The 27880-nt window shown below is 42.1% G+C and overlaps 2 protein-coding genes and 1 long non-coding RNA gene across 5 annotated transcripts; 2 read left to right on the top strand and 1 right to left on the bottom strand.

The window, feature by feature from the left end:
• Nucleotides 1-133: 133 nt before the first annotated feature.
• zbtb8b (zinc finger and BTB domain containing 8B) lies at nucleotides 134-4313 on the bottom strand. Of its 3 annotated transcripts, XM_053862285.1 has the most exons (6): nucleotides 4249-4313; nucleotides 3293-3511; nucleotides 2481-2600; nucleotides 1721-2402; nucleotides 1068-1246; nucleotides 134-931 (listed from the first exon to the last, which is right to left on the bottom strand). In XM_053862285.1, the coding sequence occupies exons 2-6, from the start codon at nucleotides 3464-3466 to the stop codon at nucleotides 632-634; spliced, it is 1455 nt and encodes a 484-aa protein (XP_053718260.1). In that variant the 5' UTR covers nucleotides 3467-3511; nucleotides 4249-4313; the 3' UTR covers nucleotides 134-631. The 3 variants fall into 3 exon arrangements, with proteins under 3 accessions (XP_053718260.1, XP_053718258.1, XP_053718259.1); XM_053862283.1 differs by having other exon boundaries at nucleotides 1721-2600; XM_053862284.1 differs by having other exon boundaries at nucleotides 1721-2600; nucleotides 3293-3507; nucleotides 4249-4300.
• An 8172-nt stretch (nucleotides 4314-12485) lies between these two features.
• LOC128758082 (uncharacterized) lies at nucleotides 12486-15412 on the top strand. The gene is made up of 4 exons (XR_008414432.1): nucleotides 12486-12582; nucleotides 14178-14228; nucleotides 14725-15094; nucleotides 15203-15412. It is a non-coding gene; the product is annotated as an uncharacterized LOC128758082 (long non-coding RNA).
• Nucleotides 15413-18481: 3069 nt separating this feature from the next.
• heyl (hes related family bHLH transcription factor with YRPW motif like) lies at nucleotides 18482-25546 on the top strand. Its single transcript, XM_053863266.1, has 5 exons — nucleotides 18482-18843; nucleotides 21342-21408; nucleotides 21479-21562; nucleotides 23737-23818; nucleotides 23883-25546. The coding sequence occupies exons 1-5, from the start codon at nucleotides 18764-18766 to the stop codon at nucleotides 24554-24556; spliced, it is 987 nt and encodes a 328-aa protein (XP_053719241.1). The 5' UTR covers nucleotides 18482-18763; the 3' UTR covers nucleotides 24557-25546.
• Nucleotides 25547-27880: the final 2334 nt, after the last annotated feature.

The following is a 27880-nucleotide window of genomic DNA, read 5'->3' as shown; positions in this document are numbered from 1 at the left end:
ACTTCAATTGCTGATGGAATAGAACCGGCGAAATGTTTACACGACACATCGCAAGTATTTGTATGCAGGAAAGAATGGATTCACCGCTCTGGCAGGCTGGAAAATAAACATGTTCCATATCAGAGTACGTCACGGCAGCACGGTGTAAAAACGATAACAACTTGATTCATAATACATGCGTCAACGAATATCTCTAAATTATTGTCATTAAACGTTATGTATCTCAATTTTAACCTATTTTCTTGGTCAAAAACACCAACACTATTATATTTCAAAAGGAAAGCGTAAATATATTTCATTAACTGTTGCGAAGAAACAAGATGGATTTCACTTAAAAATAAGTCCTTAAAAAAACTAGATCTTGGCTATAAATGTGTACTTGAATTTATCATTATTTGGAAATAACAGTGACAAGTGTAGAATAATGAAAAACAGAAGCACACAAATCATTTGAATGTAGATTTCATATTAACCATGTGCAACACTTTTGTTTAACTCGTTCCTGCAATAAGACCCGACAAACATGAGCCAAAACTAGATAAACACAACATACAATAGGGAGCGAGTGACATTATATTTTTGGCAATGATGAGTGATTGGCATCGTAGAAGTGAACATGGAAGGTTCTGACTCATAGCGCTTGTGCCTCAGCCAGTCCTCTGTCCACCACCTGCTTCTGCACCAAGTCCTCCACTCGGCCCACCTCCACCTCGTCCACCTCATCCATGAAACTGGACCAGTCTGTGGAGCCGACGCCACGCTCCACAGGCTCCGGGTGACTGGGCAGCACTTGGGTCGAGTCACTGTGAGTGGTGGTGACGCAGTTGCAGCTGTCGCAGATACGGAAGCGCCGCAGGCTCGGTGAGACGCTGGCTCCGGTGAAAGTCTGCCGGCAGCTCTTACAAGAGACCGGCCAGCTGTCTCTGTGCACCTGTCAGGAGAAGACGACAGTGTTTACTGTAGTCAGAAGGATGTCACCTGAAAGTGTCAGTGGTAGTTTAAATCAATTGGTAGTATAGTAGGATATCAATGGTAAAAACAAATATGTATATCAAAAAGTTCCCTACCGTCAGAGCATGGCTGCGGAGATGCTCCTGCCTTGTAAACCTTTTACCACAAATGGGACAGGGGAAAGGTCTCTCTCCTGTGTGGCAGCGGATGTGCCTCTTCATGATCCCTTTCTGCTTGGTGGTGTAAGGACAGAAGGGGCATGTGTGAAGCTTAACCGAAACCAGCAGACCATCACCTGTGAGGGAAGTTGGAGAAGTGTCAGCCTCCTCCAGTCTTGTGAGTCAACTCCCGAACAGTGTTCCTACATGTCTGTTTTTTTACTCACTGGTTCTGTCATCAACATTTTTTTCTTTCAGCTAAACTTAGCTACCTCCACCCTGACATTTTTAAGAATTGAAAATGACTGAATGAAACTGTGACAAAACTGAAAACAAGCTATAATCTCAGAAGTCCAATTGAAGACGAGCTCCATGAATAAATGTGGTATATGAGATCATCTCAGAGTATGAATTGTGTTGTATCTAACCTATTTTGGAAATAAGCTGCATAAAAGGAAGATATAACTCTTATATTAGCCTTGTGTTACAAATCACTATAAGCATTTTCTGTTGTCTCCTTCTCCTTCTGCATCAAATGGTGCGTCATATATTTCATTTCTACTGCCTCAATACAAATTATGATGAAAGATCTTTTCATTTTGATATTTTACCTGCATCTTCTCCAAACCAATCGGCCTGGATCTCCATGACGGACGAGCCAACAACACCCAACCCGTCATCCATCCTGCCGCCTCCTGCGTTGCCACTTTGCCCTTGAGAGAAGCACTGCCCCCCTCTGTCCTCAGAAGGACTCGTGCCGCCCGCTCTCGCCAGTATCTCCATCAGATGCCTGGAGTTGTAGGAGTGGCTGTACCGTAAAGGCGAGCGCTCATTGGACGGGGAGTTGCTCGAGTGGCGAAGCCCACTGTGGGGATGGGTTGGACCGGCGTACGAAGATATGTGCTTGGTGTCCATCAGTTCTTCGTCCGGGTCATATTCGATTTTAGGGTTGACCAACTCTGGAGGATCAGAAGACGACGAGGATGAGAGATTGGTTTGATCCATGTGAACTTTTGGCCTCTCCCGATCCGACACCAGGTCCTCTCTGGAGTGGTAGTCGCTGTCTCCACTTGTGCCAGGAGGGGTCGCGGCTGGAATCGACAAGGGAGTTCTAGACAAACTAGTAGGTTCCATCGCGACCCCCGACCCTCCATCATCGCCGTCCTCTGACTGAGACTTTGCACCACCTGCTGCAGCACTTGTTGTAGAAGCAGACGAGCCGCTGTCCGCCGGACGTGTTCTCCTGTCCTGATCAGGCTTCACCATCGTCTCGTCTTTGCCTTTGTTGCAGATCTCCAAGGATGAGCAGATGTATCCTTTACAGAAGCTGACCAGGTCAGTCATTTGTAAGTAACTGGCAGCTGACATCACCTCGATGACGTTGCTTCGGTTCAGGGCCAGACGGCCAGAGTACATGAAGTCCAGGATGATGGAGAAGGCGTCGGCAGTGACGATATCCAGTGAAGCCGTGCTGTGGCGCTGACTGTTGTCCTGAAACAGGACAGTTTATTTAATAACAATGTAAAGGAAGAAAAATTATAGATTAAAAGAACAACAATAATAATAACAACACCAACAATAAAAATATAATCATAATAATAGTGATAACAATGCCAATAATAATAATAATAATAATAATATAAAAAGCAGATTTCTGACATTGAAGTTATATTTCACAAAATTTGGAGAAAAAAAAACTGAACCCTACTTGATAAGACCAAAAACAAACATCATACTGGAGTAAAATAAAAGAAACTTAGTTTTATGTGGAATAAAAATACATAGAATTGTTAGTGTGCATTTATAGATAAATTCAAATTTCAATGTGACATTTACTCATTGATAAATGCTATCAATGAGGATTGGCACCAGGACTTTTCCTCAATATAAGGGAGGCGCAATGCTGCCTCCTCCCGTGCAGTCAACACACCAGGCCTCTGGGTGGCGTTGTAATGTTCTTGCAAAGAAAATGGCATAGGTCAAGCTCATGGGCATATGCTGTTGAGTTGATCATAGGCTAATATGATGCTAATACACATATTACAATATACATATTTGTTTATGCTTAATGTGCTCACAAAAAATATCCCACCTAAAACTAAAAATACACAGGTGTAAGATGTATATATATATATTTCATTCATAATCATTGGAATCAAAGAGGAATTCACACAGTATCCCACCTGTAAGTAGCGAACAAGATGCGCCCGGAAGTAGCCACTGGCTGCAAACAACACATTGCGGTGAGCCTTGAACACCCGGCCCTCCACCAGGATGCTGAAGTCACAGAAGAAGTCTCGCTTTCTCTGCTCATTCAACTCATACAGAAGTTTGGGCAAATAACAGGGCACCTCCATGTCGCTCCCTCAGACGGGAGAAGTCACCAGGGTCGGACTCACTTCCTGGAAGAAACACTCAACTCCTTAGACACCTGATGTCAATGGACCATAACCACAATTCATCTGAACTTTAAATGGGTTTGGTTAACTGAAATTGAAGCTTGTCACTCAAGATTTAAAATCAGCTTTTAAACAATACGTTTAATCGGGTTGGTATGAACCAAATTATTTTCAGATGTCTTTTTTTCCATGTTACTTTTCAACGAAACAAAAAAACTAACCAGAAACAGGCGACTATTTGGACTAGTGAAGAAATAGGATATACATCATATTCAGAGCTATTTAAATGCAAAAATATAAAAATACATTCTAAGAATGTATCTTTTGAAATGGAGCACGGATTCATCAGTGTTCAAGACGTAATTCTGTTATTGTGACATTTTATTACTGTTACTTACTGTTTTTCTGACCTATTTCAGTGCTATTTCTGATGCTGTTCACAATAACGCGACCCGACCGATGCTGTCATTCACGCGTAATGACACCTAATATCACCCCGCACCGACACCCGGAACTCACTGCGACACACATGTTTAATATCCAGGCATATTCTTTATCCAAGGTTTTATGTCACAACAGTGAAACACACGTGATGGAAAACGCTAACGTCAAGCTAGCTCGCCATCAAAACACAGACAATCCAAAGTGCATGAGCACAAAGCACAGCGTTTGGATGTCGCAAATACTTGAAACATCATCATATGTACAACAAATCAGGCGATGATAAAGACACGACTTACTCGCCCAAAACTATGAAACTGTCAAGCCTCTTCTTGTCCGCATCAACTTCCGCTTTGGCGTGACGTCATTGAAAAGACCGTTAAAGGGCGTGGCGTTAGTGGACTGCGACTCAATGAAGAATAAAGAGTGAATTTCCAATTGTGAGGTTAAAAAAATAGATGAAAAAGGTTTTATAATAATAATAATAATAACAATAATAATAATAATAATAAATGAATAAATATAATGAATGACCACTCTGATTTTTTATGTATTTTTTGTTTAAAATAATGCATTATTTATTTCATTTAAAACTGCACTGAAATACAATGTAGTACTGCAAATGGATATTTATTTTTCAGACCACATGTATTTGGAAGTATGTTTTTCACTCACATTTAACAAAAGAACGTTTATTAATTTGGTTTATATTTCTCCGCCTTGTGATGTAGATGGAGTTGATGTGCATTTAAAAATTGCTTCAATATGTATTTCCCATTTATTTGATTTTCAGACTTCCAACTCATAGAAAGGGGGTTGTTTTAAAATAAACAATTACATATTTTCAAAAACAAACAGAAAAGCAAAAACACTGATAATAAAACCAATAACAAGAGGAGCTTCACGTCACAAAAATAAATGTTTAAATGTTTGTATCTACCTAATTATATATATATATATATATATATATATATATATATATATATATATATTTATAATTTAGTTTGTTTGCAAAATGGCTGCCTTGCTGAAAACACAAACAAATAGCAACTTCAAAAAAGGGAGCTGCGCCATGATTCCATCAAATACTTTGTAAACTCTAAATTTCTAGCGACTCTGTTCCACTTGTGATTAATAAACAATCTATTTATTAATGACCAAAGCATGTAGCTCAATTTAAGCAGGTAATTTAACAATTCATTATATGTTAAGGTGACGTTTTGATTCATCTTAAAAACACAGTAAATAACTCTTAAGACTCGGAAAAGCATAACAGTGGCCCTCCAAAGCTCCAGCTGGAGGTCGGGATGATGAATGAATGAAGTCAATGAAGTACACTTTTGTCCAGGACAATAGAGGGCTGCAGTGTAACATGGCTCACACTGGTCCACCAGTTGTATGGCATGAATATGGCACGTTGAAAGATGAATCAGAGATGACGGTTTGCTGGGTAATTCTGTCGGAAATCAACTTCAAAACAACTGCAGATTAGTTAAATACAGACCCAGATGAGAAGAAGTGTAAAATAGTCTTCAGACTTGGACCTGCCTTCAGCGGCCTGCCGATCTCCTTCATGTAGAGTTTACAAGGGCAAAATCAAAGAATAACCGGTTTATATTTAGTGCTTGTGCACTAAAATAGAGCCTTTATAAGGCGCAATAAATGTCATTTTCAAAAGATGGTGAGCGTAGAGGCTCGTGGACGCCTTGGCTGTGGTTTCTTCAGGCCACCACGAAGCCTTTGTTTGCTCCGTTCACCATGGGAAAGTATCTGAAACGACTAAGTGGCCTGGTCTGAATCTATCACAGTATAAAACACTCCAGGCTGCCCGGGTGCGGCCCTGAAACCAAAGAACGGCTTGTTTACTCTTTGGATGTCCAAGAATAAAAGAAGGAACTATTTATTTTTGAACCAGATTTGGACTCAAATAAACATTTGTGTGCAGACAGAGTGGGTAGACGTGAGTGGCGTATGGTTGACAGGCGGCTTCAGACTTCAGTCTGTTTTTTGTTTTTTTTTCAGCATGTTAACAGGAGCAGTGTCCATCAGTGGACACTGGCTTTCAACACGTTCTCACTCCTACGGCGTCACATCGGATGATCATCAAGTGGACCGGCATTCCTGTGTGACGCAGACACAGCCATCTGCATTGCATGTTGTCTGTGTCTTGCGCATAGAAAACAAAAGTGTTTAGGGTAAGGGCACAGACGAAGGGTCAATATGAGATGCATTTATGCTTCCTTTACGTATGAAATTGTTCCCGTCCGTTTCATGACATTACTGTAACTGATCAGATACTTCCATGTGTTCTTTTCTTTGGTATTGCTGTTCACCAATATATCCACCAGGGGGAGCAGCCCAGAGTGATCAGTTTATGACAACAACAAACTCCAAAACAAACATGGCGACTGTGGAAGAACTATTGATAACATAGCCCCTGTCACTGCCTGATATGGTCCGCCTGCCTGATGCGGTCCGCTGGAAATTCCGGGACTGGAACCGGATGTTAGTAACACACACGCGCAAGTTTTACGACTTGTTTTTACGGGTTATATCGCACAAAGTTGTGATTTTTTTGTTTAAAAAAATGTTTAAAAGTCTATATTTAACAATCTGGAAATTATACGTTTTTACGCGCATGTGTAAGTACGCAGTATTCACCGTGTACGCGCGCATGTTTGTAGCGAAATGACCTCATCATGTTGTCACAATCTAGATTTAGAAATTGAATGTATCTGATATTCTATTTTTTAAAATCCAGCATTATTGAATCAATAAACATTTCAAGCTCCTCCAAAACATTTGACATCCGCAATGTATTGCTTATTGCTTCCGATATATTATTGGATATTGGATAGGAAACTTTTCTCCTTGCATTTGTTTCACATAGATTTAACAGGAGCAGGCGTGAGCGCTTCTGCAAGGTTTATGTCTACCGTGGTGCGGTGCTTGAGTTTGCTTATGTTGTTGGTTTTATAAACAAAATCAGATAAGAAAAAAATTCCATTTCTAAATCTAGACTATTTTAAGTAAAAAAAAACTATTTTAGTACATAAAAAAAACTTCCATCACCTTTGCGTGATATAACCATGTACGCATTTGCTTACCAGTAAACGTCAGTTGGTAAAACATGCACAATTTCCGTTTCCAGCACCGGAATTTCCAGCGGACCGATCAGGCAGTGACACCCCCAGAGGCAACATTTTATGGTCGGTCACGCTGTGAAATATATCGCCACTGGAGGACGGAGAGTTTCCCACATTGCCATGTCTTCTTCGCATCACACGTATCAGGTAGTATCAGCAACAGTGCCGCCATGGTTTCCAGTAGTACTACTCCCAAAGGCACCATCGGCTGAACGCAAGTCACCTTGGCCTTGAGGGGAAAAATGGATTTATCTCAACTAGGGCACCAAATTGGAGGAGCCTGCCCCTGTCTTAAGAGGTCTACGATTGACCATAACTTTAGAAACTTTCTGAAAGTAGCTTAAACCTCAGTGGTGATAGGAAAACTTCGGATGCCTGGTGGAAGAGTTATTTTCCTGCTCACTGCCAAACGCTTTTGATCCTCACCAGTTTGCCAACAGAAGCCGTGACAAAGCCATCTCCAGCATCACCCCATTGACCAACTGGGAAAAGGGAGGGGGAACTGTCTCCGAATGCTTCTTGGGGAGTACAGCTCAGGATGCTACAACATAGACCCGCCCACCCTGCCTGAGCAGATGAGGTCCCTGGGAATGGACATGACACTCTGCAGCTGTGTCCACAACTTCCTCTCCAACCGGTCCCAAGTGGTTTGGATCATTACTCACCCAGACAGTACTTTCACACATAATTTTCTTATCATGGTGAAGAAGTGATCTGTTGCCTTGTGACTTCAATGAGTAAACTTTATTCTATGTGGCGCAGAAGGCTGGTGTGTTATTTTGACTTCATGTCATTATTTACGACACATCTACCTCCCATCTACCTCTCAGAGGAACAGCAGCATCATCGAGGAATTCCAGATTTCCAGGGTAACAGAGTCAGGCACATTGACTCAAGCGCTTAAAGTTCTGAACGGAAGAAGAGTCGAGTGAGTCAACTCCAAAGATTCAGTGCAGTTGATGCAACAATGGCCTTTATGTAACATAAAATTCTAGTCACTTCAAGACCCACGGCGGTCTCTAAGGGTCTCTGCGGTCTGCACCCCAGCACATAGCAGCCACTTCAGTCCGCAGTTTCCCAGAGTGAGGCGACTCAGCACAGTGGCAGTGTGAGCCGCAGAGACATGCTGATTAAAGAGCAAGGACAATCGAGGGGAAGGGAGACATGGTGGCGTTTTCCATCTCTGTCTCCTGAGGGGAAAGAGTATGTGCCACAAATTACCCTAGAATGTGTGGAATTTGGATGCAGGGGACCCTATACCAAGGATGAAAGCACTCCCAGAAGGACTGTGGCGTACTGGTGGTGAGGCGGGAGGCGCTTGTGAAACTTGACTGTCTGCAGAAACGTGTATGACTTCACGGGACAATCAGACACAGACATGTTGTGCTGGTCCATCAAAAGATCATTGCATCATTGGGGGGGTTAAAAAACACATGCCTCTCTCTGGAGTCCCTAGATCGTGATGTTTGAGCCTTGTTTTTGTCTTTGCCAGAAAAAAACATGACAAAATTACTGAGATACAAGATCATTTCTTTTCATCGTAGGCAAGATGGGATGAGATGAAAACAGAGGTAGAGAAGGTGAGAGTAGAAAAGGGACTGCTGTGTTCTTTGATTTTTCTTGGCTGTTGAGGCAGCGGTTTGTGCCACCGCCTCACAGAAAGATCCCACATGGGGTTTTGAGGGATGGAGTTCTAGATTCTCGCAGGGCTTCCTCCTGGCACTCCGGTTTCCACCCGCAGTTGAAAACATGCATCAACACACAACCTATCTCACCACATGATTACATGGATTGACAGCAGCGACGGTTACTTTGCAACATGAGGTTCCACCCCTGTGGCTGCAGGAACACGGGTGCAAACAATTTTTTTTTTTAATAAGGAAAACTCAATGAGATGAAATCATAGGACACAACATGCCATTTTCATGGCCTGTAGCTCTTCATAAAAGTGTTATGCAAATTCAAATAAATGAGTCTAATTCAATATGGAGAGCCAAGGATACAATAAAAGCTGTGATTCAAGAATTGTAGTGCCAAAGGCAAAAAAACAAAAACAAAAGAAGATACCTCACCAGGACAGGACAGACGAGACTCTCTCTGAGCCACTGGTACCCTGCCTCCTCGATTCCAAGTCTCTACGAAATTATTTGTGGTAAACTTAAAACAATATATGAACAATAATGACAGATTTCGTCACCACTGATACATGGGTGTTGGTTAACTTTAATGATTTGATGGTATGACGTGTTTAATAATTCTGTTTTATTTGGTCCAAAATCCACATGGAACTGCAGAATGCCACCTAAACTATCTCTTGTATGTTCCATTATCAACATTTCCTTTACAGTGAGATGAAAAATGGCAATATTTTTGCTTTTTCCTTGGTCAGGGGGAAATGTAAAAGGCAAAAAACATAAAATAATGATGTGTTGGTGCAATTAAGGACAACTGTTCCAAGTTTATGTTTGACAATTCACATTTCAAGCAGAAGGTGTCCATCTATAAAGCGCAGAAAACTCGGATGTAAAATGAAAAACATGCCTGAAGTGTTTCAAGCATTGGGCATGTGACACATGCAAACACAACAGTGGCTCTTTTGATATATGTTCACTAGCTATAGCTATATATATGCCTCAATCAATAAACTCACAAAACACAAACATGAGAAGCTCAGACATCTTGAAGAGACTCGAAGTAGATGTGCAGTGATGTCTTGCAGACAGGAGAGGCAGTGATGTCGTCTTCAGCAGATCCACTGTAAAGACAGATACATGGGGACTGAAAACATCAGATCAGCGTTGGACAAAGAGCTATTGCAGATACGACCGACTATGTCTCAACGTGGGCAAGGGTTTTCTGGAGCTTTTCCAGAGTCAAAGGGCACAAGTCCAAGTCAAGTCATAGCTTTAAAGTGAAAGTTGAGTCCCAGATCTCTTCACATTTTGTCAAATAACATCCTCAGTCACCAAATGAATAACTTGAGTGTGACCCGAGTTGGTTGGTTGCAGTACTATGGCGCCTCTTACACAACTTTTTCGAATTTCTGGAGTGATTTCCAATCCATGCAGATTGGAAATAAATGCAGTTCAAACCATTAGTTTCATTGAACAGTAAAACCATCCAATGTTGAATACAGGCACAAGTTGTGCTCACTTCATTAAAGGAAATTAAGTTATTATCAAGAACAATAAACCAGCCACATCAAACAAAAAAAAGTTTTCATCAGAAACCTCATCCTTCCTCCTCACGAACACTCGCCATAATCCTTTTCCGGGAATTTCTAAAAATGACCCAGCAGTTTGGAGGCGGCGTGTTTGTAGCTTCGGAGAGCAAATCCATGCTGCCATCCGACGGAGGTGTGAAGCCGACGCATCGCTGATAAGACGGTAATCTGAGGTGTGAACTTGAATGAGGGATTAAGGGAAGTGAGTTGCTACTGTAGGACAGGACGGCGAAGACTGGGAGAGCAAGACGCGGCGCCATCTACAGGGATGGAAAGTTGGTGGTGGCTCTTGTGGATCCGGTAATGAAAAAACTCAAAAGATAATAATAAAAGAAACATATAAAATATTGATTCAGAGTCATGTTTACTCCCTGAAGAATATATTCATTAATAAAAATAATGAATAAGATTATTATTATTGGGTGAAACTAAAAAGCAAATGGCTAAATGACAGATGAAATGAGGAAATATAGTTATGGTTAAATGTGGTTAAAAAATGTTAAATGTGGATAAAAATAGTCAAAGTGACGAACAGAAAAAAAAATGCTTATAAATGAAGCATTTTTTGTTCAAAACACATATTAGGAAGTGAAATACAACAGAACTCAAATTCTAAATTAAACCCAAACAAGTTAAATTAAATAAGTTATAAAAATAGCAACAAAATGCGGTGTCTATCATGAAAAAAATAGAAATGAAAAATGATAAAATTTTAACAGTAATGTTTTTAAAAATAATAAAATTAAAAGAGAAAAAAAGGTGAATAATTTTAAAAATGTGACAAAATACATGACAATTGGTTGGGTTGGACAATCACAAAATAAAACTTATAAACTGCCAACAAAAATAAAGACAATCATTGTGAATGTATAAAATGAGAACCAATAGAAACATGTTGGAGAACAGTCAGACATAGCTGAACACAGGACAACATGCCCTTCAGCCATGGTTCTGAACATTCTTGAAGATTATAAAAATAGAAACCAATGTCTTTTTTTAAACTTCAGAACATCGGACCTTCCATATTAACACAAATCATAACCAGATTTCCGAACCCCTCCTACTTCTTAATGCAACCCCCGTTTTTATTAGAAGCTGAAAGCAGCCGTGGGAAAGACAGTTTTGTTGTCGTGTATCGTGTTTTTATTAGTTCTTTTTCTGTCGTGCGTTTGAGCCAAAACCTCAGAGAGAGATAAAGAGAATCTGAGTAAGAGAGAAGCCACAACACCACGACAAAGATTTATAAATGACAATCTCCAAGGGGAAAGTAGGGGGACAGCTACATGAGGAATGAAGGGAGTGGATAAAAAGGAGGGATGGAGGCGGAGTGAGAATGGTTATAGGGGGGAGAAGGCAGACCAAGGAGGAGGAGGCGGAGGAGGAGAGCAAAAGGAGAAACATCCCCCCTTTTGCCCACATTAAAGACATGAAAAAGAAAACAAACAGAAAAACATGTCTGACATAAAGGGGCTGGTTTCCGCGGCGACAGCACAATAGCTGCCTGTGGCTCTCGAGGCCCTCGCCGTCCCGTCTGGGACCCGGCACCAGTGAAAGTCACCGCAGTCACTGGGCGCATCAGCGTGCATATGTGTGTGCAGAACATGGTGATTGTCATGATGGGCTGTGGGAACTGCCATGAAAGGGAGCCCACTCACAAGCCACAAAAGCGCCTTTCTGGCTCTTTATTTATCTTTGCTCAGGGGAGCCGGATGAGGAGGGAGGACTCCCTCTATCGTGACCCATCACCCTCACATGTCTCCCACTTATATACTGACTGTGTCCAAACCTGTTTACTCACACCTCATATCAGCTCAATCGGCTCATAAAAATACAAAGCCATTCCTGGAAACATCCCGGCAAGAGCGCAGACGTTCCCAGAGACATCGTGTAGATCCATGCTCCTTTGAAACGATCAACATTTCTCACATTTAAACTCCAGTGATCACTCCAGTGTATCCCAGGCTACACACCTCTAGTCTGAACCCAATCTAACCTGGACCTACAAGCCTTGAATACATACATGTACGTGCTCCTTTGAACACATTTGTCACTTTAGCCTTGATCGCAGGGTGAGGCTTTGTGATGCCTCATTTACAGAGCTTACACTAGCTATAAAAACTGAGCAAAATGTCACTGAAATACTTGGTCAAATGCAAGCATAATGGGGCAGAGAGTGCCATCTAGTGTGCTCTTAAAATGACAACACTGAAGCTTCATGAAGCTTTGACAAATCCTGCACTCCCCGTCAGTTCTGCTTCACTAGTGTGAGTATTAATCTCGACATCGTTGTAGAATTGTTGCAGCACCTGAAGCAATGTTTTATCCAGACCAGTTGCGACTACACCTGTTGTGGATTTTTCAGATAAAAAATGTGTTACTTCCTGGAGTTTATATGCAACCAAGTCTTTTGTTTTGAAAATCTGCCACCCGATTCCTACCCGACTGTTAATAGAGATGAGCTGATGAGGTTTTATGAAACAATTTTCAGTGCTCACTAGGTGGCAGGTTTGGTTTAAAAACAATTTTGCAAGGTTTCACAGCTCAAAGTTAACATTTATACAGCAATGAATGCCATCCAGTGGGCTTCAAAAACAAGGACATTGTCTCATGAAATTACATCAGCACACATACGCAGGTTCTCTGAATGAAGCTACGTCAGGAGAGTCAAGCTTGCTCTAAAGTCAACATCAATGTATTGAATAATTCACTATTTTTCTCCGGTCTGTCAGTGTGTTCTTGAACTTTTGAGTTACTTTTACACATTTTAAATGACTTTGCATTTCGGACTTGCAATTTCATGTACCATAGCTGCTGAACCTGACATGTTTTTACAGCCTAAAAAAATGTAAATAAAAAAACTGTATTTGTTGCCGTGACTTTGTCCAGAGTCATCGCCTTTGTCTTTAAATGAAAAACAATGAGAGTGCAATTGAAAACGGAACAGCTGATGGCATCAATCCCTTAGTTTGGAATTGAATTAAATTAAGTCAGTCATTGAAAATCCCCAAATCATGATGTGAAATCCAGTTGATTACTGTCTTGAGCTTGTTTTTCTGGTTTCAAATGTGAAGTCGAAGAGTATCTCACAAACCCCAGCGACTGAAGCCAGATCAAGAGAGGCATCCCCAAGTGGTTGATGATCATTTCAGACAGTGCCAGTGGCCCCACGGAGTGAGAGCTAGTAATGGTGAATGCTCTCATGTCAATATGAATCAATAGTTTTAGGGAGTTTTTTCCCTTCATTTGACTGATGCCAGAAACACGTTCGTGCAGTGAGGCACCACGCAGAGCACCATTGACCGCATTTTGGCCTTTAACAACTTCTCCACAGGGGGGCTCCACACTGATGAAAGAAGCCATTTGGCAAAACTTAAGGTGTGTACTCACAACTCTGGTCCTTGGTTATGTACCATGCCATAGGACCATTCTTTGTTGGCTCATTTACTTCTAATGTTGCAAGCAAAAGTCACACCCACTCTGCATAATATGTGAGACTTGTTCAGAAAAAAGTTTGTATCGAAAAGAGTTTTTGAACAAGACATGCGGTACGATATGAAAATGTCATGAATATGTCGTAACAGGGATTTAGACGTTGAAGACGGAGCCACATGGTTGTTTTAATCTGCTCAGTAGATTTCCTGTGCAACATCAGTAGTTGCATCTCATCGATCAAAGCTACTCCTTTGATGGTTGTCATGCAGCCATGGCTGACTAAACTGAGTTCGGCAAAGACGTCTGACGCCAAAAGTCAGGCCTTGTTTTACATTTGGTATGGAATTCATCACACCTCCACATTAAGCAGGGATGTAAAGACAGATCTACACACTACACACTGAAATGTTCTTTCATTACCTTTCAGTATATTGGCCGAAATCTACCTCTGCGCATCGATAAGTGAGATGAACCTGAGGTGAATTTCATGATAAAATGTCTGGCCACATTCATACATCATGGTGAACTGCCAATGCCAAATGAATTTCCTTTTTGAATCAAAAGGGTTATTATTATACTGATCAATTATGACCAGTTATGACATTATGATGCCACCTGGTGACGTCATGCTATACAAATTCAATGAAAGGATTTATCTAACTGTTTTCAGACTACATCCTTTTGAAACACTGATATCAAAGTACAATATTTCACTGAAAACTTCGTAGCTGCGTAGTTTGCAATTTGCTCTAACATGGCGTCAACATTTTCATTTTTGTTCAAGTAATTGTAGCTGGTATGAAATGTTTTTTTTTTTTCAATATAAAATGACTTATACTCATGATTTCGGAAGATAAATTCGATTTATTGAAGTTTCCAATGAGACGTAATGGATTGTGTACGTTGGAGACGGTGGCCTCAAGAGGACACCAGGCAAATCTCATATGTCTTATTATATATATCTTATTTTGCAGAGTTATAGAAGTTAACTGCTGCCAGGCTGAACTGCAACTACAAGAGCCTGTGAGAACCATCTGCAAGATGGGCCAAAAGAGCTTGGTATGAGTATCCGGTAGTGACACTTTTTTCAGAGGCCACTGGATGGCGCCCTTGGTTTCATTGACTTAAGTCAGGTCCAAACATTTTACAGCAGACAGTGCCATCTGGTGGCCTCAGAAAATCATTACACTGTTTCATGAAACCTCATCAACGCTTCAATACTGTGTCATGAAACCTCACCTGCTCATCACTACTATCAGGTCAGGATGGGTGGTTTTGTTGGCTAACCTTGAGTTCCATCATTGGTCACTCACTAGGAAGGTTCCTCATCTGTGATCTGAGAAGGTATGTATGTATGTATCTAAGGTATCTATGGGCAAAGTGGAGCCACAATTTATCAAGGTGAAATAAGTCAAGTTTCCATAGTCCATACTAATTCCTCTTCCCCACTAGGACACATTGACTCTTTCACACTGAAGTCACCTCTGCTTCTGGTTCTCCTGAAGGAAATGAGAACATGAAGCCCTGGAACAGCACCCGATCAGAAACATCCTTCACCATCGAATTAATGTCAAGGTTTTGAAGTAAATTCCTATGGGAATCCACAGCCCCTCTGACCCTGCTGCCCACAACCTTCTTTGGTTCAGGACGCATGCCAACAAACTTGGCAATGTTTTTGTTTTTTTTTTTTGTGTTAAATGTGTGTCTTTCAAGGCTTGAGCAGTGTTTCGCAAACTTTTCTTTAGAGTCAGCTGCCGAAGTTTTCTTGGCTAAAAGGATTCTACAAGTTGGCCGCGGCGCCACTAGTCATCAAAGTTGCTACACAGCAAGACAGCCGACCAGCGATTCGCTCTGACATGAATGAGATGTCACAAACACAATAGTTGGCGAAGCGGGTTCCATCTCACAGATTCTCAAACAATAGCAACAGTCATGCATCAAAAACAATAATTGCAGCTGAGTGTTTGTGCCTTTAAAACTGTGGCGAAGCGCAATCCACATGCGTGCGAGGGAGCCATGTGTGCGTGCGTTCGCATGAATCAGATGAACCCTGGGAGCGTTCACAAAGCGGTTCACATGTTCGTGGCGTTGAGCATGTGTGTGTGTGTGTCAATTGTAAAACTATGAGCTTGTTCATTTAAATAAGGGACATTGCCTTGTTGTGGTTTGGAAGATCACTTGAAGTGGCCGAGCCGGATCGGCAGAAATCTCCCAGAATTCCATCAACAGCCAGAGCTTTTTTTCCACCCTTGGATCTCCCCTCCACGCCCTCGCCACCAAACTATTTTCAGAATGCACTAATTCATTCATTAATCTTCTTATTATTGCTCTGCCCATGAATTTGTGTCACTTGCCGGCCAAAAATGATAAGTGGAAACAGAAGGGTCACATCTTCAAAAGGAGAAACGGCCAGATTGTTTATGCTTTAACAAGCAAAGTTTGGCTTACTAGTTGCGTGTATTAGCTTCCTGTCTAAAAATAAATCCATTTTGGCTTCACTAACAGGTGAATTGTAGAAACACAGCTATTATATAATACAATATAGGAAGGAATGGGACATAGAAACAGGTACTTTATTTGGCTTTTGTGCTTGGACCAAGACTTGGGAAAAGCAACGCTCCGTTTAGAATTCCCTGCATGAGCCACACATAAAATTCAAGAAGGAATGTGCCTTTTCAGCAATTTTGTACATTAAAAATTGTAATCCAAAGAAATACAGGATAAAAAAAAAATCTGTAATAATTGTGTGTGCGCTCAGACTGAGCCACAATCCAGGAAAGAATTGAGACTTTTCCCTCTGTTTTCTTTTGTTTGTTCATTTGTTCTTTTAGATTTTTTGTTTTGCATTTCTAAACTGTCATTGTCTGAGAGTTTGTTTGTGACCCCTAAAGGGTTAACTAAGTTTTAGAAAGTCATTTTTTTGTTGCAGTTCCATGACTATTCCTGACAACTTGATTCAACAAACAGGGGGCTTCGGAGGCGGCGTGTGAGTAAATCTAAACCACTTTCATCACCAAAACAAACTTGACAAATATGTCCATGTCACACACAGACATTGAATTATGTTTAAACTAACACACCCTTCCAGTCTGCCAGGCAGGAAGAGACACACTCAGCTGGGCATTGTGTAGAAGGGGGCATGCCACTTGGCCTCACCACACACACACACACTGGGTCAGTCAGCCTTCGCTTCAAACGGCCGGCGCCTCGGTCTCGTGTTACCATGGCAATCTGTACCAGCAATCTTCCCACGGTGGCAGCGGAACCAAGCGCTGCTGAGGACTGTGTGTGTGTGTGTGTGTGTGTGTGTGTGAGTGTGTGTGTCGACATGAGTGTTATCTTGTCCAGAGGAGAGCTCAGATGTTCAGACACTCACTGGCCTGATTCCACACTTGACCTTCGGTTCCAACACTTCTGTCTGACCAGGCGTAAAAGAAAATTGGCGCCTTTTTGCAGTCATAACTATGCTACTACTGCGACCACCACCTCTCCTGTTAAAACTGCTCGTGCTAAAGTACTGCTGCTTCAAGCGAGTACAAGGCACAACACTGATTGAGTCACACAAATACAGGACTGAACTGTCACACAAAAACACCTGACATCAGTGGGAAGGCTGTCAACTACTGTAGATGAGGTATCATGAAACAGTATTGCAGGACTGATGAAACAGTGTCCTAATTTTCAGAGCCCACTAGATGGCGCTCCGGGTTTAGAAATAATGTAATGTTTCATTGAGTTAGTTGTTGAAATCCAAACATTACACAGCAGATGGTGCCATCTGGTGGCCTCTGAAAATCATGACACTGTTTCATGAAACCTTATCAACCCATCACTATTACCAGCTAATACCAGCAGGTCAACCAGCTAATAGCATCTCTGCTGCAGCGCGGTATTTTTTTATTTTATTTTTTTCTCACTTTATTAAGTATTATAACTTATAAGACACAAAGATGGGTGTGGGATGGTGAACTATATATGGAGAAACATTAAGAAAGCTCTTAGAGAATGCAAATCTCCTCCATTACAGAATACTTTAAGGAACTGTAACGTACTTCCCTGACCAGGAATGGAACCCGGCCCTTGTGGTGAGAGCACCAAATCCTACTCCGAGAAAGTGTGTATGAGTTGTGTACTGAATGCATGAGTAATCGGCTCCCAAAATTCTGTAATTTGTTCCTTGTCCCCGTTGTCATCAAATCAAATCCATCCATTGGTTTTCAAGTTATTTTGACCACAGACAAATCAATAAAACATTATGACCAAAGGGTAGTGCAAGGGTGCCCTTCCTTGAGGTGTGTTTCAACTACTGTATGTTGGGAATGACGCCTTTAAGATCGTCCCCTGGCCCCTGCTCTCTCGTTTCGTTGTGGGAGCGCTGTAAAAAATGATGGAATCCCGCACGATCCGTCATTCCCACAGTGCTCACCTCACTCATTTCCTTCAGCCGTCCTCTATTGTTCTCCCGAAATGTGTGTAATTAAAGGAGCACTAAGAGAAGAGAGGGGAAGTGAGAGAACGGAGGGAGGACAGTGGGACGAGTATGGAGGCTAATTGACATGGGATGACTGAGCGGAGGGGTGGAAAGATGGAGGGAGGTGAAGAGAGAGTGGCAAGTCCGAGTTCGGCAGATTAAAGGGAGAGAGGAGGGACACAGCAAGGAGGCGGGGGAAGCCCCAACTGGCAATCCTGTCCAGACTGCCAAAGCTGCGCGCTGTCACTGGGAGGCTGTGAGGGAGCGAGCGACTTAGGGGTAAAGATGGTTGCCAGTGAGAGAGCAAAAGACTCCCGCTTCACCATCATGGGCCCTTGGGGGTCGATCGAGAGGCAGGAGTGAGTCACTGAGTAACGGCAGGAGACACATGGAGTGAAAAAAAAAAGCACCAAAAAACAAAAAGTAACTAAGGACAACAACGGTTTTAAGGAGCAGCAAAGTCAGGGGCACTCAGGGTGAGCGCAGCACCACAGAAGGGGTCCATCTTCACCAGGATTCCGGCTCATCTGACCGGCAAAGTCATGAAGAGACCTCATGACTACAGCTCCCCGGACTCGGACACGGACGAGTTTATTGATGTGGGACAGGAAGACGGCTACTGGTGAGACTCCAGCAATATTGATGCCTTGTGACATGGGATAACACTGGAACCCCAAATTTTGTACGTGAGGGACGAAATACAGAGAACTGCGATTTCCTCCAGTCGTGCATTTTTGGAGCTATTTTGAGCTCAGCACCGATTTATCAGCAGTAAAACTCATTACCTCCAATAGGAATTCTCTTCTATTATTTTAAGAATTTCGCATTTTTCTTTAGTCCAAATTTATTTTAAAATGTATTTTTTTTTAATTGTGAATATAAGTGATCGATCAATTTATTTTAGAATGGCGAGAGTCACTCTCAATTTTATTTTTTAATTATCACTGCAACACAAACTTCTAATAGAAGGGATAATATGGTTATTATTCCATGTTCATCCGAATTTAATCATAAACATGAAAAACACGGTGTAAGTGGTGAGTAGAAAAGGTTAGAGAAAGTATCTAGCTGTTGTACTGTAGTTAACAAAAACAGTAACACTACCATGTACCTATGTCACAAATCCGGACCTGAAAATTGTGTGACTCCATATTATTAATATTTTTCCCACAGAGAAAGCCTGATAAAATTATTCAAATTTATTAGGAATGTATGACTGTATTGTCAGGGTCACATGACTCAGCAAGGTCAAACCTGTTGTCTTTAACAGATCCCAGTGAGATGTCACCTACAGTACGCTACTTATTTTTACTTTAAATCCAGACAAGAAGTCAAATACTGTTCTGATCACGCACTGTACTGAACATTGGTAACGGTATGGTTTGATTTATTTTCTGTTTGCACAAAAGTTGAAGTTGTATTTTCGTATCACTGGAGAAAAGCAATTAAAGTCAGCGATTAAAAAAAAAGTTACAATATTTATTTACGTTTTTTTTTTTTTTTTTTGATGTCAATAAAGTGGTTACAAAAAAGAAAAGAAAATCTGTGGGTAACAAAGGTTTCAGGTCCGAATTAAAAAAAAAAAAAAAGTTGTTGGCATCAGTACTTCACTCTAAGTTGTTTTTCAGTTGTTAAAACGATGACGTCTTAACGATTTCCCAGATTCTGTCACAAGAATTGAATTATTTTCCAGATCTCTTTGACGGATCATAATTCAGTCTATGTTAACAACCTTAATGCTGAACTGAAGACACTAGTTAAACAAAGTGTTGCTGATATTGTCCAATGAGAAAATTATGAGGAATATTATTATATATAATATTTATTTTTTTAAACACAGTAATCTAATCTTCTCAGAGTAATGTCACATCAAAATTAAAATGTAAACGCATTTACCAAGTTATAGAGAGTAAAATGGCTGCCTCTCTTGGAAGCTCTGTTCTACACTGGAAGAGCGGCGAGGACTACAAATATGGCCGATGCGCGGTACCTGTGACTGTGATCTGGTTTTAAAGCCATCAAAATTACCAATTGCCAAAAGCATTTTCATCACTCTCAACTGCATTTTAACTTTCCTTTGTGGGCTCCATCAAAAACATCAACAAATCTGCTGTAGAATCTTGCAGAAACTTTTTTTTTTTTATAAACTAAATACTCGGAAACGAATGAAGACGTTTACGTCCACATTCTGCTACATCTTTCTGACACTGTGCATCTTGTGAAACATGGAAGAACAAAGTAGTGCTGTCAATAATATCAGAAATTCCTTTCTGATTTGTTGCAACTTACTTTTAAATATGATGAATTTCAGTCATGTTTACTGGGGTTTTAACCGATGATATTATATGAATTTGTTGTGTATCTGAAAAGGATTCCAATGAATGACAAGTCCCCTTTTGACTGCCCATGTTTCATTCTTCAGCAAACGTTGAGGATTCCTGAATTATCTGACAATTATTAGAATAAATTTAAAAAAAAAAACCCTGCAGACGTATGTTCAGAACGTCCCACCATAATCACGAAGGCCAATTTGGATTAATCAAATCGCCATGTGACATTCGAACAGGAGACGGTGCAGCTCTTTTGAAGTCATCCGATCAAAAACGGACCTAAACAAAAACACACAGCCAAATTGGCAGCCCTCATGTTAAAATCTAATAGACGGAGTCTCTGAAGGGACGTTTGAAGGGCGCTCCAAAGCTGTCAGGCTCCTTCTCAGGCCTGTGAGAGGAGCGCTCGCAAACAAACACATTCCATATTGAGCGAGCGCGGCGTGAGGAGCCGCGTGTTTGAGGGCCATGCGAGTGAGCGCGTCGCCTCCAGGCTATGTAATCATCTTTCTAAAAGAGCTTGCGCTCAGATGGAAAGGGGAACAGCATGTCATTTCAGAGACTTGTGTTCAGAAACGCATTAAATCAAAGACAATCGCTTGTTCCATCCTCTCCCGGGCACTCTGTTGCCTTTCTGTGCCCAAAACGTAATCCAATTGAAGAGAGCTGATGTGCCATCCTGCCTCTGTGTCACATTAGAGGGGGGTAATGGCAACAATATGCAAGAGAAGAGTCACCATGTCTCCCTCAATACAAACCAGCCCTCTCTCTCTCTATCTTGTCCGAGCAGCCCAGTCACAGGGTCCATGTCCCCTGGCACCGCATCACAGATTTTGGCTCGCAAGAAGAGAAGAGGGGTGAGTGAAGCAGCCAGAACTCAATTGTGCAGTTTTAAGACTGTCACTCACTGCTCTGTTTTCTTCACAGATCATAGAGAAGAGGCGGCGGGACCGGATCAATCATTCCCTGTCTGAGCTGAGGAGGCTGGTGCCCAGCGCCTTTGAGAAACAGGTAAAATGTTCTCATGGTTGGACTCACTGCCCTCATAAAAAACACCAGAGCTCAAGCATTCAGTGCCAGTACTACAGATACTACTGCGACGATTACTAATGCCACTACCGAAACACCACTACTACCACTTCTTTCCTTTCAACCATTCTTACTTTGTCCCCTGCCACACCGATACATTACTGACTTTAAGATCACTTGCAGTACTTTACTGGTGCACAGCTATACCACTACAAGCACGCCCTGTGAACTACTGCTATTACTTCTATTATTATTACTCCTCCTGCTACATCATCAAAACATCCTCACTCCAAAGGCATCACTTATCAGCATTTGTCAACTGGACTTTTAAATGGAATACAATGTTCCCCTCCTACGCCATATGGTTCGCACATGCCGCGGACAACTGCGCACAAAGCACATGGTCATGAGGTAGTATACATTTTGTATAGCAGGAGAGGATGAGACTGAAATTCAATGGTGTAACGTTAATAACTGTTTCCCCATGGCTTAGCTCATACCCATCATACACTGCCTATAGTGTCTACAAGCGGAACATAATTCAATTGTGTCACCCTGAAACACAAAAGTCAGCTTGACAACAGAGCTTTTTGAGCTTCTTTGGAGTAGGAATTTGCTGTTCCTACTGCTGCTACATCTAATCCTCCTATAGCTGGCTCTTGTGTTGTCACTCTTAGTGTCATCTACTCATGATAGTTGGTGTCAGCAGCATTAATCCCTAAAATTCATTGCAATGATTCTTGGAATACCTTGGTTCTCCCTAAATATTTATGCTTTTGGCAGGTAAGACACAATGGTTTCCAGGAAAAACAAAAAAAAACAGTGGGCCTGATCTTGAGTTTCCACAATTCAGAATCACAACGGGGACGCAAACACTGACAGTGAAGCACTGCTCACTTGTGATGGGTCGATGAGGTTTCATGACACAATATTGAACCACGAATTCAATGAAACCTCACGTCATTTCTGAACCAAGAGCGCCATCTAGTTGCCTCTGAAAATTGGGACAGTGTTTCATCGACCGTGCAATACTGTTTCATGATACCTCATTTACCCATCGCTACTACAAACATTAGTGATATCACTGTGTTAAGCGGTTTTGGCAGGATTTGTCTTTCAGTAGTAAAAGTGTGTTCATGCACACACACACGTTCATCGATCTCGCCTCACTGGTTTATTAAGGTCAAAGCAATGAGACGAAAAACCCTAAATTGAAACCAGAAGCGGCCACGCTTGATCCATTTTTCAAATCAAGTTGCTGACCACACTCAGCCGTGGAGATTTAATAATCTCTAGATGTAAGAGTATATACTCTTATGTTATGGAAATGCTGAATCTTTAGCGTCACTGCAGCTCCATATCCATTTCTTAAGCATGCGTGTTCTCCATCTGCCTAATATTAGACAGTCAACTGAAGTCAATGTGGTGTTCTTTTGAAGCCCTGTATGTTGAGAGAGCAGCGTCTACTCCTCCTGCATTCCTCTTAAGAAGATCTTCCTTCATGCCATGACCGAATTTGCCGTTTTTATCCCAGCTTCTAGTCCGTTTCGCTCACCTCTTCCAGCTCAGCCTCATTCATTGATACTCTTCACCTCCTTCACCTAAACCTCTGCCAGGCTTCATTTGGACGATCCAGTTTTTCTCCTAAAAACCCTCTCCAATCCCGTCTTTATCTTGACCTCCTCTTTCAGCATCATTTTCATCTACATCCACCTCCTTTATTGCTCTTGATAGTTATCGACCATCCTCCCCTTTATACCCTGCAATCTGCCTGAATGAAGACGCCTCATACTCACTTCCTATGCTACAATAAGGAGTTATTTCAATAGTGTTCCTACTTTAATACCCCATCAAAACAAACGTTTGCCTTCACTCTCCCTCTCCCATTCATATACCCAAAGATTTTAGCAGCAATATCTTGCGGGAGTCAGGAGGATAGTCAGGTAGGGGCAGTCTCCTTGTCCCAATAGATCTGAGAAAGACTGGTTTCATCTTTAAGTATGTCACTACTAAGAGTTTCTTCAAACAGGCCCATCCACCAACCCCAATAAAAGATGACTCAGAGTCTCCGCTGAGTCTTTCGCAAGACGCACAGCAACAACAAAGCAGGTCCAGAAGTCCTAATGTCATTAACCAAATCATGTTTTCACTTAAAGGGCTCTTCCAAGTTGGAGAAAGCAGAGATTCTGCAGATGACCGTGGACCACCTCAAGCTTCTGCACGCCATGGGAGGAAAGGGTGAGGATTATTGATGCAACATTGTTGCTGCTGTTCAAGCTTAACTTGAATTCTGTTCTGTCAGGATACTTCGACGCAAGAGCTATAGCGGTCGACTACCGGACGCTGGGGTTTAGAGAGTGTGTTGGGGAGGTGGTGCGGTACCTCAGCACAGTCGAAGGGGAGTCTCAAGATCCGATAGGAGCAAGGCTTGTTTCCCATCTTTCTCACTGTGCAAGTGAGTTAGATCCTCTTCTACACTCACACCCGACCTCCAGTTTGTCCTTTCCACCGTGGGCGTGGGCTTCATTTCATCACGTCTCCCCACCATCCACTGGCACCCCCTCAGCTTCACCCTCTTTCTCCAGTGGAAGGAGAGAGCTTGCCCTTCTTGGGAGCTACCAGTCACCTGCCCCTCTCCGCCTCGCTCCTCTGCCCGGCTGCCATCAGGTGACACCGCCGCTGCTGCCATCCGCTGCTCTGGCCACGGTTAACAGGATGCCGTCCCTTCCAGGGTCCTCAGCGTTAGGACCGTCGAGGCCAACTCAGTCGTCCCCTCACAGTGCCTCAGCAGCCTCACCCCTTCCTCTCCACACCCCTTCCTCCTCCTCTCCACCAACCTCGTCCACCACTTCCTCGGCTACTGCCCCGCCAGTCTCCTTCAGACCATTTGCACCTCTGGGGTCTCCTGCAGTCCAGCGCAGAAGGGGATCAGCCAAGGTAGATCAGGAATGGGGAACAGAAATTGGAGCATTTTAAATGACCTTTTTGTCAGCCTCGATCCAAGGAGAGACCCGGGTGTCGTCCCCACAGCGAGAGGACTAAGAAGCCATAACAGACTGGAAGTTCATTCAGAATGGACAAAGATGAAAGTATAAAACATCATTTACGTTTTTTTGTCATGTTCTGTAAATACACCTTAAGCATTATTACGCATAAACATGTCTAGGGATTTAAGGAAGTCGTCGGAGAATGTGTATTAAGTCAGTTTTTAATATGTTTTTTGTGAGGAATTTAACCTTCACAATGTGGTCATTTGAAAGGAAAGTCGCCGCTTTTGCAAGAGTTTTTGCGATTTCTAATCCAATTTTACATGCATTATTGCCGTGCCTGATAAATATTTGTGAATTGCAGTGAGCAATGGTTCAAGAGAGGACATTAATCTGAACAAGCTACACGTAGCTGCCGTCCCAGTTATACATATAGTACACATTGTAACACTCAAAATAGAATTGTTGCCTTTTGTGTGCCTTCACCTGTGTGTGTCAAATAATTTTATCTCACAGTTTTTTTTTAATAATTATTTGAAATGCAGAGACAATTTGAGTGTGATATATACACAAACCTCTCACCGACTATCAAAGGAAAGAAGAAAACAGTATAATTTCTGGCCCCCTAGAGGACATTCATTCCCTCTATGCATAGGCAGAGTAAACTAAAGAAACACACAGAAGCATGTCCAACTATTGCAGCAACTTTTGCTTTCTCACACAGCCCCAAATATTTGCTTTGGCATGAGCATCCTCTCGTCAATCTGCCTCACCACTCCCTGTGTTGCAGTCCAATCTCGAGACCGGTTCCAACTCAGACCCACTTTGGAATTAAAATGGTTGACGAAAAAGTGTTTACTAGATTTTGATGATATGCAATTCAGAGATAAACATATCTGTGTGGCGAATTCAACTGTGACCTTTGTACAGCAACCCAATCATTTATACGTATGTACATGACCTGTCAAAAGAATGTATTCAGAGGAAGAAGCCTGAAGCTATTCAGCTATTTTCTTGACTTTCTAATAAAATGTTCACTCTTCACAACTTGTGTGAGAATGATCTACATCATAAAAAATATTTTCAAAAGTATGATGAAGTATGATCATGTTATTTTGTGATTTAACCATGTTATTTTATAATACTTCCACATTATTTAGTGATACTATTCAGGTTATTTCATGATAGATTGCAGACACTGGACGTTCTTGTGTGTTGCTTCTCAGACAGACATTTGTGTTTTGTAACATGCCATGTCTTCTGCATTGGCCAGAAGGTTTTTCTGATTTCCATAAAACACGTGATCACAAAACTGCTTCCTACGTGTCTCGAAATAAAGTGAAATAGTGGACAGGTAACCTTTCCACAAAGCCTCCAACTCTATCGTAGGGTTTACTCTCCTATCACTACATTGACTTCCCTCTGTGTCTTTCTCTCTCTCCAATCTTGTGGTGCACCAGTGGATATCTTGTCTGGACCGCTGTCTCCACAACAATAGGCAGACGGTGAGAAGACACCGAACACAATACTGCTGCAATGGAGAAGGCACAAAACACAGAGATCTGAAGGCTTGTGGTGCGCCGACTGATTTGGTGTAGTTCAATAACAGGGCAGCGAGAAGGCAGGACAGAGGGTTCTGGAGGCCAAAAAAGAGAAATGGTGTGAACCATGCAGCCTGCTCTCATAGGGTGGGTGTGCGAGAAACCCCAAAGTTCCTCAGATCTGTGTTATTGTGTCGTGCTTCACCCTAACTGTTATGTGAGGATGAGAGAGTTGAGATTGTTTACTGCATGAGACCACTTTGATCTACTTCAGGATGCCGTGTTTGCGGTCTGTGGTTCACAAATGTGTGTGTTCCGCTCAGTGCACATTGTTTATATGAGTGAGTGTGCGAGTGTGTGTCATGGCCTTGGTAAGAGTGTGTGTGCCATACACAATGTTTTGTTTTGTGCGGCGTTGTGTGCACATTTGTGTCTCGTGGCTTGGTGTTTGTGTGTAACCTGATTCTTCAGGGCTGGCGTCAGGACTGAGCTGCGGTGACGGCGCGGCCTCTCATGCGAGGCTGGCCGCCGGTCGACGGACGGTATGGCAGTGGAATGCGAGGAGGCCGCACTCGCACACATGACCGGCACATCTCCTGCTCCTGATGAGACTGACCACCAGAACTTCCACAAACAACTTTAATAGTCACTTTGTCGGGTTTCCCACAGCTCCGGGGGGTAGGCGAGGGAGGAAAGTGTCAGTGTGTCTGTGGACATGTGTGTGGTGTGTGACACATTCAGACTGCACTAAACATGAACACGCTTAAGAACGTAGTGTCACATGAGGAGTGTAAAAAAACCTTTGAATCTAAAACATCAGTATTTTTAGTGTCTGTTGGCCAAGTCTACACTAGCAACACACAAATACAACAGACACATATAAAGCGTTTTAAGTATTTATATTTAAGTGTGTCCCTTTGTCTGAAGAACTCATACTTGCATGCAGTACTAAAAACATATACTTGCATGCAGTACTAAAGTTTACAATTTATACAAATGTGCAGTTGGTTTAACTATTTTACAGTGAATATTTTGGCTTCTCTAAAGTCTAGTTATGATTCATCAACTCTTTAACAGAAAACAGAAACAGAAAACAGAACAGAGCTGTACACAAGTGGTTATTTTAAACTCTTCTTTATCTCTGTTTGTTCATGTTGACTAGATATATGTATTTATATATTTTGAAGGTGGTGTGTTATTCCAGTAAATACAATTTAGCATTGGGTGATAATGGGCAGATAAGATATCATGACATTTATCACAACATTTAACAGCAGACAGTGCCATCTGGTGGCCACTGTTTCACGAAGCCTCAGCAAACCTTCAATACTGCGCCATGAAACCGCATCTACCCATCACTAGATTCGAGAGCTGATCCCTGATGTAAACCTACTCTCACCTTGAAGCCCTCAGTCACTGCTACTGTAGAGCGCACCTCATGACCGTCTCACTGTCCGTTCACGTCCTGCTCAGAGCTCTCATATTTCTCAGATGCTCCTCTCTCACATAATACTGCACTCTCTCCGTAGGAACTCTGTCATAGGCTTTCGCCAGATCCTCAAACACACAGTTAAGCGCTTTCCCTGTACTTCTCTATCGGCAGCCTCAGATCAAACAATGGTCTGTGGTGCTCTTTCTGACGTTGGGACGTGATGTCACAGACAGGCCAACTTAATCCAGTGATGTTTATCATTGTAAAAATGGTTTAGATCCATATCTGTGCTCAGAAGGCCAACTGGCCGCATACAGATCGATATAGTTGGATCGTAGGG

The sequence above is a fragment of the Synchiropus splendidus genome, chromosome 4 (genome assembly GCF_027744825.2).
Source record: "Synchiropus splendidus isolate RoL2022-P1 chromosome 4, RoL_Sspl_1.0, whole genome shotgun sequence".
NCBI classification, from domain to species: domain Eukaryota; kingdom Metazoa; phylum Chordata; class Actinopteri; order Syngnathiformes; family Callionymidae; genus Synchiropus; species Synchiropus splendidus.
The sequence above is the reverse complement of the archived record's forward strand: the minus strand, read 5'-3'. Positions and strand labels throughout refer to the sequence as shown.